This window comes from Boleophthalmus pectinirostris, unplaced genomic scaffold (assembly GCF_026225935.1).
Source record: "Boleophthalmus pectinirostris isolate CB_2022bp ecotype Guang Dong unplaced genomic scaffold, ASM2622593v1 HiC_scaffold_16, whole genome shotgun sequence".
In the NCBI taxonomy this organism is placed as follows: domain Eukaryota; kingdom Metazoa; phylum Chordata; class Actinopteri; order Gobiiformes; family Gobiidae; genus Boleophthalmus; species Boleophthalmus pectinirostris.
This window is the reverse complement of record NW_026571095.1, coordinates 23,783,337-23,801,457: the sequence shown is the minus strand read 5'-3', so window position 1 is coordinate 23,801,457 and position 18,121 is coordinate 23,783,337. Positions and strand designations below refer to the sequence as shown.

The following is an 18,121-nucleotide window of genomic DNA, read 5'->3' as shown; positions in this document are numbered from 1 at the left end:
TTGACATCTTGTTCCATTAACCGCTCGGTGACCTTACACTAATAAATCCCAGCATACCTTGCTCCACCTAGCCGCGCATTGACGGCATGAGCATGAATAGGGATTGTGCAATTTTCAGATGTCCTCACCCACTTTTACTGTTTCTCTCCTTTTGTCTGTACACTAACTAATTCTCTCACCCATTAGCCCGGCCGTGGCGTCTTTCCAGCACCAATGACTAACCATGGTGATTCGAGCAGGTGTGGTGTGCAACAGCTGCCTTGAAAACCATTTCCTCTGCGTGTATGAAAATCCATCTTTATTTATTTATTTTTTTCTATATTCCGCTGTATCAAAAGCTCCATTATCCTCTGGCCAAACTTGCTGAAAGGCATAGCAGACTTGTGGGATTTGTTTTGTTGTGCTGTCTCGGTGAGCAGACTAATGCAGGCCAAGGGCAGTGTAGCACCCATCCCGGAGCAGGCTGGGTCAGAGCTACAGAAAAACCACCATGTCCCGAGATGAATAGCCCCAAGAGTGAGGAAGGTAGCAGAATGAAATAGCTCCACTCAGGTGTCATGTTCAGATGTGCTGAAAGCGTCTGCAGAGCTTTAGTTACAGTTTAATATTTTGTTGGCTAGCTTTATGAATTTGCATTAGTTACTTTTCCTGACAAGATAATTATGATTATCCAGGTCAATATATTTGTCCAAAAAAATAAGTCAAAAAGTAAATCTGTCTGTTTGTCACATTAACAAAGTATAAGAAAAAAATCTAACCTATTAGATCAGGGATTCACAAATGTTTGACCCCCAAAATAACCATACAAATGACTAGGGACCTCCTCTGTGAAATAATAGACAGCAGTAAAAGTATTAATAATTATTTTAGTATGTCAACACCCTCTTAAACTAATGCCCTAGAGTTTGCACCATTAAAAAAGTGAATATGAAGATTAAGCTATGATCTTTTCTTGTGCTCCAGAACATAGTGTATAAATGTCTTCATTATTTTCAGTGTCCAAGAAAAAAATGTTTTGCCACAAACTCTTTGTGCATTAGAAAGGCCCAGTTGAAATTATCTGCAATGGATCAAGTTTACAGATTAAACATCGCAGGCTCCAGGCGGCTCAGACCAAACTCAAATTAATGATTGTTGAACTGGTAAATAAGAGCCATATGAGGCCCGGAGATGGGGAACATTGAATAGAGCTGTTTCAGGAAATTAAACATCTTTGAAAACAATGTTATAAAATACTATTAGGCCAGTCTTAGCTCATTTTGTCTTTTCTACATGAATTATCATGAGCTGCTGCCTGTCATGGAATAATAGAGGTTGAAATAAATAAGCCTTGTAAGATATAAAACAAATAAAAGAAAAATATGTGTTTTTGTGGGCTTGAAAAACCAAATATGTACCGCAGCAGATTGGCTTAGAGACGGCTCTGACTGAAGTTTGTCAAAGAAACAACAGTTGTTTCTATGGTAACACTGAGCTTTAATGAAGTCATTTGTCTGCTCCTGTGTGGTCTCCGTGAAACACAGTGATATGTTACAACACATATAAAATCATAAGAATACTTTTATGATGATTTAAGGTGGCTCTGTTGAAAAGGATTGGGTGCAGACATATTGGACCCACCATGAGGTTTAAAGCTCATGTTAAAAGAGCACAGCTCCGTCACAGCCGTGTGAGGAGTCTCATCTATTAATCAGCAGCTGTCTGTCACCGCACAGACACAGGTAGAGAGGCCTTTCCCTCACAGGTAATTACAGTGGTGTGTGGCGCCGCGCCAGCAGGGCCCCTCAGGCCCAGCCACTGTGTAACACCACCCAGGAAGCTGTCAACCCACCGGCCCCTCCACCCGAGCTGCACCAGACCACCACACCGCTCACAGATAGAAATCAAGCCAAGCGTAACCTTTTAAAAGTCTGCTCGGCTGCAACTGAGAACAAAAGGCCCCAGCCATGTTTTTAGTCTGGCTGTGTTCCGGCTGCAGTGAGGAGGCGCTGAGACCTGGGGCTGTGCTATCACCACTGCCTGATTGGCTTTTAAACATGTGGGACTCAACTCAAGTGGCCTCTGACACGCCTGCCTATTTTTTCTCCTCCAGTTATGTGTTTGTGATACTCCTGAGAGGAGATCAGGGGCTTAAAGGAGCTGCTAAATCCATCCACAAACAACAATCTAGATTAGGTTTTGGATTTATGGCCCCAGAGTAAGAACTGTGCTAAGAACTCAATCTGATAATTGTGCTATTCAAACGTGAAACCAACATTTTTCCTAATTGATTATCATGTTTAATTAACCCTTTCGATTTATTTCATGTAAAGATTAAAAGAACATTTTCTTTATACAATATATAAAACATGCCTATAAAACATGCCTCAGCATGCCCGTGCTCCATAGTCAAGGTGACTTATAGAGGGGCTTTCATAAGCGCTTGTGTTGTGGCCCTCCTCTTGTCAGAGCACCATTCTCTGTGCTTGTTATGTGCAGGGCCTTGTTTGTTTTTTCACTTACACTATTGCCACCTGATCCAATTCCTGTCTGCAGCTACACAAATATGCTACCGGCGCGCTGTCACCACCTTTGTCTTGACATTTCCGCGCCATGTTCCTGCCTTGCTAAACGGGCGGGGCAAACTTTTTATTGTAGGTGGTTTGGGTGGGCGTCCAAACTCCCACAACCTCTCTGTTTCGTACTCTGTGTCTCTCTCACTCTCTTTTTCTGTGTTTCTGTCAATCTCTGTCTTTCTTTCTTTTGTTTTCTTTTATTGTGGGTGGTATAGGCGGGTATCCAAACTCTCTGTCTCTCCCTCTCTGTCCATTTCTTTCTCTATCTGTCTCTGTCTTTGGCTGTCTGTTTCTCCCTCTCTCTCTTGCTCTGTGAATCCCTTTGCTTTCACCTTTCAGTCTGCACATCCTCTTTATACATCCCCCCTCTTCCCATCCATTAAAAGCCCGTGTGCAAGCGAGTTTCGGAGGTGCGCAGGTGGCGGCTGGTACCTGTTTGCCGGAGGTCACTCTGCACCGGAGGGACGACTACATCAGACGTGGACAGAATGACGATTGTCCCACTTGTGTGTGTGCGCCCGTGTGATTGTGTGTGTGATTGTGCAATACCCCTCATTTGTCAAGCTCGTATCCCTCCACTCGGGTGCAGAGATGTCAGCTCTTGTCGGCTGCCACTCCTTCATATTTCCCACTGACATGTCTATGCGTCACCCGGGATACAGACGCAGCCGCAGAGGGGCTTTGCTGTTATCCAAATATATCTTCATGCTGTTCTTTGTATGTCTCTGTCTGCGTGAGTGTCAAGAGGGGAAGCCAAGTCTGTGCATTGCTGTAGCTGGGTTTAATCAAACAGTTTACGTTTTAAAGACTTCTGTGTAGGGCGGGTGCTGTTTAAAGGTGCTAGAACTGAATAAAAACGTTAATGTAGTGCACCAGAAGCAAAAAAAGAATACGTGCTTTGACTGATTTTGATGCCTTTTGGATCCTAGCAGAGCACTGTCAATATTCTAAATTTGTTCATTCTAGATAATACACTAAAATACTGTCCAGGTAGCTCTACAGAAGGACTGGTACCAAAAAACTGGAAAGTACCACACCCCTAGAGAGCGTAGATAACTCATTATTACATGGTTTTAGACATTTTACTTAAAAGTGCATTGAGTAACTTTTCTGGTGGAGGGTCTGTCACCTACTTATTATTCCATGGTATGACACTAAACATCTCTACACTTACATTTATTCAATTACAGATGTGTAATTACAGGTTTTATAGCTCAAAAATACGTAGAAAAACAAGCATTTGACTGTGAGTGGGGTTGCCTCTCCACAGATCGGACCTGTAACTTGGTCTGGTTTGGTCTCGAAGAACACAGAAAGGTTTAAAACCATTCTATGAATCATCCCAGACAAAGCAATAACATCTCCATGGAGAAAACGACGGACGCTCCACCAGAAAAGTTACACAATGCACCTTTCATCAGTTACTATTACTGTGTCAATAGCTCAGTTTTGACTCATAAAACCATGAACCAGCTGTCACTTGAACCATGAACCAGCTGTGTTTTAATGTTTTCTTAAAGACCTCTCACCTGCCAACATTTTTCTGAATATCTATGTCTAGCTCTGGTCTTTTGTCAATTTTGGTCTTTGATCCAACTTGTACAACACTAGTATTAACATTAGTTGTATAAATAAAGTCCTGTAAGGTCGTACTGTTAGAGAAAGCAATAAATATACTGTGAATAAAACCAATGACTCATTCCAGAGCTATAGTTACTGTATAATTTATAGTATTAATGGCATCATGGTATTTATATTTTGGCATTCTCTGCATATAACCCTTGATTATAAAAGTTATTCAAATGACATGTGCAAGTTTCCCTTCTTGACACGCTACACTGACGCATCTGTTTGCCTCATTTCACTTAACCTCTTGTGTCTATGTATAAATCATTTTTCACTGTCCTCTCCCTCCATCGCTCACCATCATCTAATCACTCCATCCACAAACAGATCAGCGCGAAGGTTTGTCTATTTCACTTTTAATCCCTTCCCCAGAAATGTTCATAGCAATTTTTTAGGTGTATAAAATACTCCCCCGGTTCTTTATCAGTGCCGTCGAAACTCCCTCCCTTGAAACCTTTGATAGCCCCGTACCCTTGATACCAGTTTGCCCTTGTAGTGGTCAACCTGTACTTTTGCATGAACCCTTTGGTAGTGAGTGCATGCTTTTCACTGCCACTCCCCGCCTGTTTGAACCAGCCCAACGCAAAGATTTATCCCCTAGTTTGTTTAGGAAGCTTTATTAATAGACCTTTGTTGTGTTTCGTTAAATTCCTTCCTACCACGCCTGTAGTGGCCGTAAACTACCTTTACCTGAACCCGTGCACTTATCAGGCATAATATAGTTACTTACGAAGATTATCTCTTCATTCATGTTAGTGGCAGGGGAAATTTTGCGCTCCTACAATAGGTTCAGCGAGGATTTAAAGCAGGACTAAACACATAAACACATGAGCTCACTACTTCATTTCAAATCTGGGGTTATAAGGAAAGACGTGATTGGTCTAACGGGTGACCACACTTTAAGCTCCGCCCCTGCAGAGTTGTTTTCACCGTAACCAGGTCAGTCTTTTGTGATGCCACCCACTAATTGAAATTGCACAGGCCACTAAAGGCAGGACAAACATTAGAGTTACACGTAATTGTCACTACATTATGCCTGATCAGTGTGCGCCCTTATAATTTCCCATGTACCTTTTGTGTTAGATTACTGTGATATTCAGGTGGAGCTGGTCAGTACTTAAGCAGTACCGTTCCAACTCCCCACTGAGGGTGTCAGAGGAGGCAAAGCTCTTCTTCAAGGATTAGAGCAGGTTTTACCACTGAAAACAGCCTCTGCCCACACAACAGAGAAAGACTGACAGGTTTGATAGACACCTGTTTGTCAGACTTCATCCTGACGGGTATTGTAGTGTCTTCCACAGTTGAATAATTCTCCAAAATCTACACCTAAATAGCTATGATATTCCATAATATTCCAAACAAGCTGCATAGAGAGTACAAAGGGGAATAAATAATCTTTTGAATGCACAAATATGATAATTACTTATACTAGGAGAAGGCCAAAACCTTAACTAAAAAATTTTAGAGCAAAGATTTCAATTTTATCACAATTTATGCAGTATTTATATATGCCATTAAGGTTCGACTAAATCTATCTGCTTCTTCTGAGGGTTCACACTTCCACTCAGAGCATGAAGGAGGCTGACCAGTTGGAGTGCGTAGGAAAAAAGTTTGTTTTTGTCCAGACAGCTGTAGAGAAGTTCTGAATCATGATATATGACGGATGATATCAGAATAGTATCTCATCACAGGTTTAGATCACGATTCCATATTTAAAGGGCCCCTATTACATTTTTTTCTGATCTGTTAAAATTTTCTTCATCAAAAACATATTGCAGTTGTGTCTCAAACAGAACACACTCTGATCCACCTTGTGATGTCATTTGGTAATACAAAAAGCTTTGAAACTCCATACACTTTTGCTAGAATCATTTGGATGATTTCAGCCCTAGAATTGCCAATCTCTACTAAAGCAAAGGTAAAAGGGGGTCATTAGGTTGAAAACTTCCGCTTCATGACAATGGAAGAGAGCAGCCTAATAATGTGGCATCTTATCTTAAATATGTGAATGAAACAGAACACAGCTCCAGGTAGGTTTTTGATGAAGGAGTAACATGAATTAAACCTCATTTTGCGTAATATAGGACCATAGAATCAAAATGTAAAAAGCTCTACTTAAACCACAAAACTCTCATTAGAAACCGAAGGCAAACTCCTTTAGAAAAATCTTTAAACCCAAGTTGGTAATTTATCTGAGCCAATCTGCCCTTAAATCTGAATTGTTATGTGCAACCTTGTACTTAAATTTACAGCCAGTGTCTAGAAGAGCCAAGATTTAGTGAATGAGCTCCTCTCTTGCTGAGCGCTATAGTAGTAAAGCGCTGACCTACAGAATATTTAAGAATGGGCTGGCAGTGCTCTGACAGAGGAGATGATCAAACATCATGGTTGCCCCGCGTTACTGCCAGGAAGCCCAGGAGCCTGCTGACTTGGTGCCAGTTTGCTCCCTTATTGATGGACTGAACAGATTCTGCTATCCTTGGGCGCTTTGTCAGGGCAGTTAAATTTATAGATATCCAGCAGTGGGGCAGGCAAAGAGGAGACATGGCTTATTTTGTGGTTTTGATAGAGTCCTGGAGCCCTTCTCTCCAAGCTGCTCTCAACACGAGTGAGGCTTCAAGGGAGAATCGATAACAATTACCTACCCTCTAGTCATTTTGTTCCACTGCACCTCTCCAAACTTAACCGCAAGCCATGAATTATTCACAACATTAAGTGTTCAATATACACAGGCCCCATTGACTGACTGCTCTTAGCACTGCTGTTGTCTATGGAGTCATGAAGGAATAACAGACGCTTGGAAACTAATGGGACTTACATTAGGCCATTTCTCTTCTTCTCACAACAATACTGAGCTGGGAGAATTAACAGATTTCAAAAGTATAATTTCTCCGGGTTTTATATTGTGAGGCAAGATGGAGAACAGAGATTTGACTTCTTTTTCTAAACCTTTGCAAAAAACATTGTAATTGAGGGCACAAGAACAATTGATAATGCATATGGGCAATAATATATCAAAAGCTAATTATAATAACAGTATATAAAAGTCTGCCCTCCAAACTACCAAACTAGATTATCTGAATTGGGACTTAAAGCTGCTCTGTGTAACTTTGTAGGTGGAGGATTTCACAGTATAATAATAAACTTGTCTGTTTCCATGGAGACACACACTAAGCCAAATTACAGGTCCGTTTACAGTAGAATGTAAAACACCTGTAGTTAAATAATAAGCAAGTTTAATGCCATACTGTGGTACATTCCAGGGAAAAATAATTCTGGACACTTACCAGAAAAACTACATAGTGCACCTTTAACCCAGAACACAACTATCACACTAGATCTAGACCAGTATTAAACCAGGACTAGAACAGTGCCAAACCAGGACTAGAACAATGCCAAACCAGGACTAGAACAGTGCCAAACCAGGACTAGAACAATACCCAACCAAGACTAGAACAGTGCCAAACCAGGTCTAGACCAGTACTAAACCAGGACTAGAACAGGACCCAGCCAGGACTAGAACAGTGCCAAACCAGGTCTAGACCAATACTAAACCAGGACTAGAACAGTGCCAAAGCAGGTCTAGACTAGTACTAAACCAGAACTAGAACAGTGCCAAACCAGGTCTAGACCAGTACTAAACCAGGACTAGAACAGTGCCAAATCAGGTCTAGACTAGTACTAAACCAGGACTAGAACAGGACCCAACCAGGACTAAAACAGTGCCAAACCAGAACTAAAACAGTGCAAAACTAGGACTCGAACAGGACCAAAACAAGACTAGAACAGTGCCAAACCAGAACTAGAATCGTGCCAAACCAGGACTAGAACAGGACTAAAACAGGACTAGAACAGTACCAAAACGACTAGAACAGCACGAAACAGGACCAAACCAGATCTATCCAGACTAAATCCGTCCCATATTCAGCTTAAAAAACCTTTAAAATCACTGCATTCATGGGTGTAATGCCTCTGATATGGGTGGCCACTAACACAAAAATGAGAGCCACATTTTTCAGACATGATTTTCTTTTTGGAATAAGATGTTCAGCCATTTTGAAAGGGAAGAAAATTGGTCCAAGTTCCTTCTTTATCGGGTCTCCCCAGTGTTCAGGCTTATGATCCTCCCTATATCTGTGCTCCGCTCCTACATGCTCTGCTTGAGAATGGCCTCCCCTCACTGTTCCCAGACTGGTATCTTCCTGCTCACCACTACAAAGTAAAAAAACATCTTTTATAATCTGTATTAATCTGAATTATAGATTTGTCCAATTTTTATTTTACTGGTATTCTTCTGCTAACTACATTTCTCTCCTTGGTTATCCTAAAGTCTGTGCAGCCACAACATTGCGCCCACTATTGGTTAAACATTATTTGTTTGAAATTGTAAAGTGTAAATATGTTGTTCAGTGTTAATTTTGACAAGAAGTTTTAATTTAGTTGTAGTCAAATAGTCCTTGTTTACCTTTAGTCAATTTTAATCTAGGAAAATACCATGCTAATTAATTTGCCTAAAACTCGTTTATCAACCAAACAATTTTAAATTTAAATTTAAATTTTTAATTGTTTCATTGGATATGCACATTGGATTTTTAATGGTCCGGTTTGGGGCTCTGGAATTGAAAAGTGGAACTAAAATCTAATCTCTTGTCCCTCTCATTCATTTATCTTTACCTTTTATAATTTGACGAAAATATTGCTTTTAGTCATAGTTTTAGTTGACGAAAATATAGGATTTTTTTTTTTTTTTTTGTATATGTCAGGTTTTTTTGCTTATAGGATCTAGTTATTCTTAAAGTTTGATGAGATTTCAGAACCAGTGCACCAATCAATTACAGCCCGAGAAAGGTGAAGTGAGTAACGAATTATAAACTGCCACTGGTCATTTACTTTGGCTCTGTTTACTTTTGTCAAAATGCTCAGCTCAGTTCGATTTCCTGGCTTTACTCGCTCTGATGTATCTGGGGAAATTACAACAGGCAACAAGAGAAGCTTAAAAATGCATGAATCAAAGGTTTCAGCTGTTAATACTTTTATGATATCGAGCTGAGAAGTTTAAAGCTAGGTGATTGTATTGATTTAGAAAAGGCTCTCAATTATTTTGGCATAAATTTGGGAGTAGAAAAAGAACGCCGGTGCAGACTCCAGCCCTTCTAGCTATACTGCGCTGGACCAGTCTTCTCCCTGACTAGAATCTGAAAAGGTGCTTTTGTGTTTTTCCATCTCACCACATAATGAGAGGAATAACAAGCATGGCTGTAACCACGTTCCGGTTCAAATTAGATCTGGTTGGGAGAGGCAGGATTGGGGAAGGGAAAGAAGAGAGGGACAGCGGTGGAGGAGAGGCTCACATTTGAAAATCCATTTGCACACAGACCAGTGCAAAAGTCCAATTACAGTCAAGGCGGTTTTCTTATACGGAGACGCAGAGATGTTGCAGCGCATTAGGGAGATAGAAGCTGGGATACTTACCCCACGGACTGTTTTGAATCCATGCTCCAGCAGGACTAAGATGGCTATAATTGGCCCACACAAAGGAATATAATGCAGGCTGCTTAAGTGGTGGAAGTAGCACAAATATAGGCTACTTAATAGTGCTCTATTATGTTAGGATACTCACTAATACTCAGGCAGTCATAGTAGTGGTTGTTGTGGTTGTAGTGGTTGTAGTGGTTTTAGTAGTAGTAGTAGTAGATGTAGTAGTAGATGTAGTAGATGTAGTAGTTGTAGTAGTTGTAGTACTTGTAGTAGTTGTAGTAGTTGTAGTAGCTGTAATTGTTATAGTTGCAGTATAGCTAGTAGTAGTAGTTTTAGTTGTTGTAGTGGTAGTAGTTGTAGTGTTAATTGTATTTTTAATAGTAGTAGTTTTAGTAGTAGTGTTTATAGTTGGAGGAGTTGTAGTAATAATTGTAGTTTTAGTAGTACTAGTAGTACTAGTAGTAGTTGTTGTAGCTTTAATTGTTATAGTTTTAGTAGCGCTAGTAGTTGTAGTTGGAGGAATTGTAGTTGTAGTAGTAATTGTAGTTTTAGTAGTAGTTGTAGCTGTAATTGTTATAGTTTCAGTAGTGCTAGTAGGAGTTTTAGTTGTTGTAGCTGTAGTCGGAAGAGTTGTAGTTGTAATTGTAGTTTTAATAGTAGTAGCACTAGTAGTAGTAGTTGTAGCAGTGACTGTAATACTTTTACTAGTGTTAGTAGTAGTAGTTTTAGTAGTTTTTGTAGTTGGAGGAGTTGTAGTTGTAGTGGTAATTGTAGTTTTAATAGTAGTAGCACGAGTAGTAGTAGTTGTAGCTGTAATTGTTATAGTCTTAGAAGTGCTAGTAGTAGTAGTTTTAGAGGTAATACTTGTAGTTGGAGGAGTTGTAGTGGTAATTGTAGTTTTAATAGTAGTTTTAGTAGTAGTAGTTATAGTTGGAGGAGTTGTAGTTGTAGTAGTAATTGTAGTTTTAATAGCAGTAGCAGTAGTAGTAGTAGTTGTAGCAGTAATTGTAATAGTTTTAGTAGTGCTGGTAGTAGTAGTTTTAGTAGTTGTCATTGTATGTGGAGGAGTTATGGTTGTAGTAGTTGTAGCAGTAACTAATAGTTTTCGTAGTGCTAGTAGTAGTAGTCCGTATGATATATAGTGTTTGCAATACTCAGCCTTCCTCTGTACGCTTAATCACAGTTCATAGTTACTACCGAGTTAGTACTCCTTATTTTTTTTTTTTTTACTATCCTACCTGCCTCTATATGCTACACCACAATGCAATATTGTATAATTTACTTTTGCACTAAGTTATGTATGTGCAAGGAAGAGAAAAAAAAAAAAAACATTTTAAAAATAGGCGAACCCTTGATTATAATTTCTTCCGTACATGCTGTCTTTTCATAACGATGGTCAGAGGAGTCAGGGCGTCTTTTATTTTACATGCTAATTAGCTTGAGGTTAGAGCCAGAAATGCCAGATAGTGTGTCAACAAATATGGCGTCCTTTTTGTATATCTTCATTAAGACAGCAGCCTGGTGGTATGTAAATGCTGTTTGCTCTGGGCCCCGGGTTTGCAGTGTGGTATGAATCCTCTGCCTCATCCGTGTTTGCCTTGTCCCTGGCGACGTCCACGGCCCCGTCTGCTCGCCATGGGAACGCCTTTTTAATGTCAGCCTATCTGCATAAATCACAACATCGCCAGCGCAAAGAGAGGAGGGCGGAGGGAGAGAGTGAGAGAAAGAAACGAGTAGAGAGAGGGAGGGGGGGAAGGATAGACAGACAGAGAGAGAGGGAGAAAAAGAGTGTAAGAAGGGTTGAGAGTGGGTCCAACGGAAGAGAGCGGGGGATGAGAAAGTGAAAATGAGAGACAGAGAAGGCGTGAGAGGAAGAGAGGGACACAAGATAGAAAGAAGAGAGAGGACAGAGAAAAGGCTAGAGAGAAAGTGAAAGAGAGAGTGAAAGAGTGTCTAAAAAGTGGGGAAAGGGGGAGAAGAGAAGGGTAGAGAGAGATTGTCCAAGGGAAGGGGTAGTGACAGAGAGAAGGGAGAGAGAAGGAGAGAGAGAAAAGGAGGAGGAGAGGGGACAGAGAAGGAAGAGAGAGAAAAGGAGGAGGAGATTGGAGAGTAAAGGAAGACGAGAGAAGGGTAGAGAGACAAGGAAGAGGAAAGGGGAGAGAGAAGGAAAGAGGGAAAGGAAAAAGAGGGGAGAGAAGGTGGAAGAGAAAAGGAGGAGGAGAGGGGAGAGAGAAGGAAGAGTTGAGAAGGGTAGAGAGAGGAGGAGAGAGAAAAGGAAGAGCATGAAGAGGAGAAGGGATAGAGAGAGGAGAGAGAAACAAAGGAGGAGAGGGGAGAGAGAAGAAAGAGGAGAGAAGAGAAGTGGAGAGAGGTGAGAGAGAGATTGTCCAATGAGAGGGGTAGCGAGACAGAGAAGGGTGGAGAGGGGAGAGAGAAGTAAAGGGAAAGAGAGAGAAGTAGAGAGAGAGAGAGAGAGAGGCAGGAAGGTCAAAGGAGAGGGAGGAGAAAGGAGTAGAGAGAGGGAGAGGAGGGAGGAGGAGGCAAAGTACAAGCAGCGAGTGAGAAGAAAGCCCACAATGCCATCACCACAGGGTCCCTCCATGACGCAAGTCCCTCCATCGTTTGACACTTGGACAAAAGACAGACAGAGACAGTCTCCAGAAAAACCAGGCTACTTCTAATGCGTTTTACTATTGTGGGCTCCGGGCTAGAATCCCCCTTTAACACTGTGCATCTGAATTCCCACAGCTATTCTCGTGACAGGCCCATTATGCCCTTTGTGCCATTCTGTAGCATCCAGACTGCATTTATTTACAATGTTTGAGTTCAAGTCAACAGAGGTGGGTGTAGAGTACTTCAACTTCAACATAATGTTACTCAAGCTGAAGTACAAAGTAACAGTCCAGGAAAAAAGTATGTGGGAAAAATACCACTCAAATAACTGTAACTGTAATCTGAAGGATGCAGATTTGAAAAAAACTAAATCATATCTGAAGGACCAGTGCAAGAAACACAAATGTTCAAATTTTTTCATATTGTCAACATAAAGCTTTTGTAGTATTCTTCATTAAAAAAAAATATCTCAAGTAGGAGTTTAAAGTGTACTGCTAGAAAAGTACTCTGAAAAGTACAATTTCTTTAAAAAGTGATTCAAGTAAATGCAACTAAGAGCTACCCACCTAAGTATTTTAATTTTTTTTAAATATTTTTCCACATTTTGTGTAGTTTTGAAATATTCCAGTTTAAGTCTATGTTTTGGAAACTTCGTGCATTTTATTTTCAACTTTGTGGTGTGAAGAAATGAAGAAAATATATTGTTTATGTATTTTTATTGATTTATAATTTGAAAGTTTTCTTCCAATTGCTGTGGTTTCTTGCTTTGATACTCACAGACGAACTAATCTCAATACCGAATACGTTTTCAAACATTTGTAACTTTTTTTTCCAATATTTTTTGTTACTTCCTAGCCCTAATCCTTGAGTAATATGATTTGTACACAAACTTCAATCTTAATTTTTTTGTACTGAAGTGTATTTAAAAACCGCTTACTAACTTTATTTTATTTTGACTTCTGCTTTCCCCAGTGCGCAGAGTGGCTCCGCGCTTCTCCATTCCTCCCACAAACCAGGAGGTGATGCCGGGTGGCAGCGTCAACCTGACCTGCGTGGCGGTGGGCTCTCCTATGCCCTACGTGAAGTGGACCAAGGGCAGCCAAGATCTGACCGAAGAGGAGAACATGCCCCTGGGACGGAACGTGCTGGAGGTGACCAATATCAGGGAGTCGGCCAACTTCACCTGTGTGGCAATGTCCTCCTTGGGCATCATTGAGGCTACTGCTCAGGTCACAGTCAAAGGTAAGTCTACTGAGGTCTTATAATGCTCGAAATTGACTCTTAGACATATACAAACTTTATTGATCCACAGGGGAAATTATTTAGACACAGTAGCTCACACATCACAATAAATTATAATAACAAAGAGGGGGAAAAAATCGATAAATGGTAATAATAAAATCTAAATTAGTAGCAAAAATAGCAAGAGACTGGTGTCAAATAAGGCATAATTACCTTATTTTCGGACTATAAGGCGCACTTAAAATCTGTTAATTTTCTCAAAAATCGACAGTGTGCCTTATAATCTGGTCCGCCTTATGTATTAATTCTGGTTGTGCTTAGTGACCTCGAACTGATTTTTACATCTCTTCCACTGAGTTGTGTTCTTTGTTCACAAGGAGTGAGTTTTTTTTTGTTTTTTGTTTTTTTGTTTTTTTATCACTTATAGTTTATGCAAATTAGCCGTGTGGTTTTAAGTTTTGTTTCTGTAAAATGTAAACAAATGTGCACAAAGCTGCATTAAACGCATTATTACTCAATCTATATTTAAGTGCTAGTAGAATATAAAAAAAGTCTCAAGTCTTAAGTGTCGTCCATTTGTTTCACTTAATGCACCTGATAACCTGATGCGCCCAAGTATGAAAATAGAAAAGATAATTCAACATTATTGATATTGCACCTTTTAATCCGGTGTGCCTTATAGTCCAAAAAATACAGTATATAACTCTTCTGAGCTTTCAGTCATGTTGGAATGTTGTAAGCTTCTCAAAAAACATACCCAGGGTTGAGTTTTGTTTCATTCACACATGTTTGAGTGACCCTTTATTATTAGGCTGTCCACATCCCCAAAGCTCAAAACACTTAGTTCCACCTTGTGATGCCTTGAAGTGGTCGTTTTACCTTTTGTTCAGTTGAGATTGGCAGTTTCGGGGCTGAAATTGTCCAAATGGTTCTTGTGAATGGGTATGTCGTTGGAAAACACAGTGAAGCACTTCCTGCATTACATCATGACATCAGAAGGTGGACCAGAGTGAACTCAGCCTACATGGTTGCGTGGTTTGTGTGCTAAACATGTGAATGAATGTGTGAATGAAACGAAACGCAGCTCCGGGTATGTTTATAGCCAACAGCAGCAAGGAAAACATCTTGATAAATAGTAAGATAAGTAAGGGTTTGCATTAATTACATCAAGTTTGTACGAATAGTTCAGATAATTAGATTCCTGTGACTACTGTAGTTGAATAAATGTCCTCTTTTTACCATCTGAAAAGCTTTTGAGACATCCTTCTACTGATATTTTAACCATTTACCCTTCTTACAGTTTGGCTGTGTTCACAATTGCACACACCACATACCAAGTGGGACTAAACCGGAACTAACCCCAGAGCTTAACCTGGTCTAGACCATGACTAAACCAGGACTAGAATAGAACCTAATCAAATCTAAACCAATTTCAAGTGTGAACACAGCCTTAATCTGTATGTACCTAAGCGTGCATGTATGATTAAGATCGTATGTGGTCTTATCATTCATACATGGCCATTTCATCGTCATTCACTTCTATCATATTTCACTGTACTGTCTTCCTTTTCACTTCCCCGTCCATTGTCCATCGCTAACCTTCAAATCAAGTCCATCTAGACTCAGACCCCGCTAAAGGTTGGTCATTTTCATAACATTAAATCCCTCGTCTCATGTTAACCTCCATTTTACGTGACTGCCCCCGCCCCTGTCGACAAACTCCCCGGTATTTCCTTCATCTTAATCCCTCTTTCAGTTCACCCCATTGTACTTTTCGCATGCCTTCCAACGCCACTCCCCACCTGTTTGAATCAGTCCTGCCAAAACAACTTGAGTTTCACTGTCTAGTTCCCTTGTTATTATATTATTAGTCTTTTGTTACCTATTTTTGTATTTTGAAAAACCACACCCCTGTTTTTAACTATGTTCTTCTGCTATGTCATTGCAGCCACATGTTTTTCAGTTTTATTTTGAATGGATATTGTAGTATTCAGTCGCTGTCTTTATATAAATACATTGTTTCCTAGTATTTTTTCTGGATAAATTGTTGTTTTTGTATGAACTCCAGTGCAGGTGTAGTCTTCTGAGTGCAATTTGGGTCAGTTACATAGCTTTACGTAATAGTTTTGAGAGCCTTTGCCACGCCTCCTTTTAGTTGATACATCTTTAGTTGAACAAGAATTTCTTTAGTCGTCTACAGCCCTAATACTCAGTTAGTAACTTATTTTGAAATTCAGTAAAAACATTTTTTTTACTTCTTGAATGGCAAAATTAAAGAAGAATTGGCTAATTTCACCCTGCTCATGCTACTTAACAGCCCATTGTACCCTGGTCTGTGCCGGTTTTCCAAAAAATAATAGACATTCTTAACCTTTTTGATAACATCTTGCCACTACAATTACAATTTCAGCGAAGTGTAAAATTAAGATAACAAAATGCCCGGCCTCAAGGCATAATTAAGAATTAATGAAACATTGACTGTGTGAGTCTTGTCAGATAACAATGAGGGACAAATCATTTATTATTCTGAAATGGTGACAATTTGTGTTAAATTATAGTTATATTGATTATGATTCACAAGAGCTATTTTACAGTGACAGAGTAGTGTTGGAGTGACTCTGAATTGACTCTTCAAAAGTGGCACCATTTTGAACATTTAAAGGGGCACTGTGTAACTTTTCTGGTGGCGATGTGCAGCTTCTCCCATAGTATGGCGTTAGACTTTTTATTCAGTTACATGTGTTTCATGGGTAAAATATACATTGAAAACATGCATTCTTACAGTGAGCCATTTTGCCTCTCCACAGATCTGACCTGTAACCTGGCCTGGTGGCATCTCCTGCTTGTCTCCATAAATAGACACTTCTCATTTATGCTCTCGAAGTTATATTAGGAATGATTAGTGCATGTTTGAGTAATTTTTAATTGCTTATTTTCAACATTTTCACCGCCAATGCTATAACCCCATAGCCAGACTGGCACCACCTAGTGTCACCGCTCAATTTCATTTCTCTCCAGGGACTAGGTCAGGAATCGGAATACACTAGACGGTTTGCAAAAACCCAGGAACTGCGAATTCGGGCACCAGCCAATCAGCAAAGAGCCGTATATTCTGTGTTGGCAACGATTCCCGAGATCAAGGATTTAAAGCCGGAATATAGAGAAAGTTTGGTGAATTTTATCAAGGGGCAGACGTTTGTGCCCTTCTTCCTAAGGGATTTGGGAAAAGCTTAATATACCAGTTAACCCCGTGAGCAGCGCATTACATATGTCACGACCAAATAGCAGCGATCGGATAAATCAAAAACAGTACCCGCCTATCATCGAGCGAACAAATCCTAATGCTGCGAGGCCAGACGGTTTCTACGAAGTGAAACCGTCTGATGAATCACGCTAATAAGCCCATTGCTCTGAACTTACTTTGTTCTCCAATTTTATTTTCTTAATCGGTGATATGCATATGTAATTATTCACCAAATAGATTATTAATATAGAGCAGGCTCAAGCTCAACATGCCTTCTTTAATGCCATAATATGCAACGCAATAACATCTCCATGGAGACAATCAGAAGGCCAACCCTCCACCACAAAAGTCACATATAATTAAAAAAGTCGGTGTGGGGGTTTCAAAAGGGGGTCGCAGAAAGATGAAAGGTCTGATTACGTTGTGTTAATTGTTGCTATATTGTTTTTTTTTTGTTTTTTTTTTTTCATAATCCCCATTGATTCCACAAGTGTCGAAGAAGTCACTGGAGTAAATATTGGCCCATCTGTGATATAGATGCCACTATGTACATTATCCACCTTGCTTTGCAGTTATTACTCAACATATGAATAATGATTAGCACGCTGGTCAATACTACCTACAGTATAGCCTTCCCCTTTCACTTGCGTGGAGATTACTGCATTCAAACCAGCTAGTGTTATCTGCAGTCTAATTTATTTATAGATTTTCATTATGGCCATTTAATCCAGGTGTTGGCGGCTAATTCCCTTCACCAGCACGCCCTTACATGGTCGTTCCTGTAGTGTTGTCTACCTATTGCTTCTTATCTGTTGTTGAATGTATTGATCGCAGTCCCCGCTCTGCCCGTCGATGTTCCGAATGTCACAGCTATTTAGAGGCGCTGCAGTGGCTCCGCACAAGAGGAGCCATAATGAAGACCCCGCTCCTCCGCTTTTGTTTGCTTTTCTCATTCACTCTCAACAGGAATCATTTTGGCAATTTGTGAGCGCTTTCACAGCTATAGCCCGACTAGCTCTCAAAAGCAGAAGTATGGGGTTTTAGTCACTCACTCCACTGTAGAAAATGGCCGTTGATGGAGAGTAATGATCATGGAACAACATTGTAGCATTAAACCTGTGTATGGTTACGTTTTATGTACCTGTAGCTGGATTTTTGTGAGTTTTGTGGAATGAAAAGTCTGAGTTATTTTATTATTGTGTAAAATGATTTGATTTAAACACCCAGACATTACTAAAAGACACACAAGACTAAATAAATGTGAGTGTCTGTTTACATACTGTATACGTTTACATCTAAATATTGAGACTTCCCATTTGATCTCTCAATAGGAATCATTTTTGCAATTCATAGCAATTTTACA

At 40.0% G+C, this 18,121-nt stretch overlaps 1 protein-coding gene across 2 annotated transcripts in view; it reads left to right on the top strand.

Annotated features, from left to right (window-relative positions):
• LOC110164091 (protein tyrosine phosphatase receptor type F) overlaps positions 1-18,121 on the top strand; it is a 288,692-nt gene that overhangs the window by 144,734 nt on the left and 125,837 nt on the right. For both annotated transcript variants that reach the window (XM_020929120.2, XM_020929118.2), the window contains exon 7: positions 13,245-13,514. In XM_020929120.2, the coding sequence (XP_020784779.1) occupies positions 13,245-13,514 (270 nt within the window). The remainder of the gene's footprint in view (positions 1-13,244; positions 13,515-18,121) is intronic.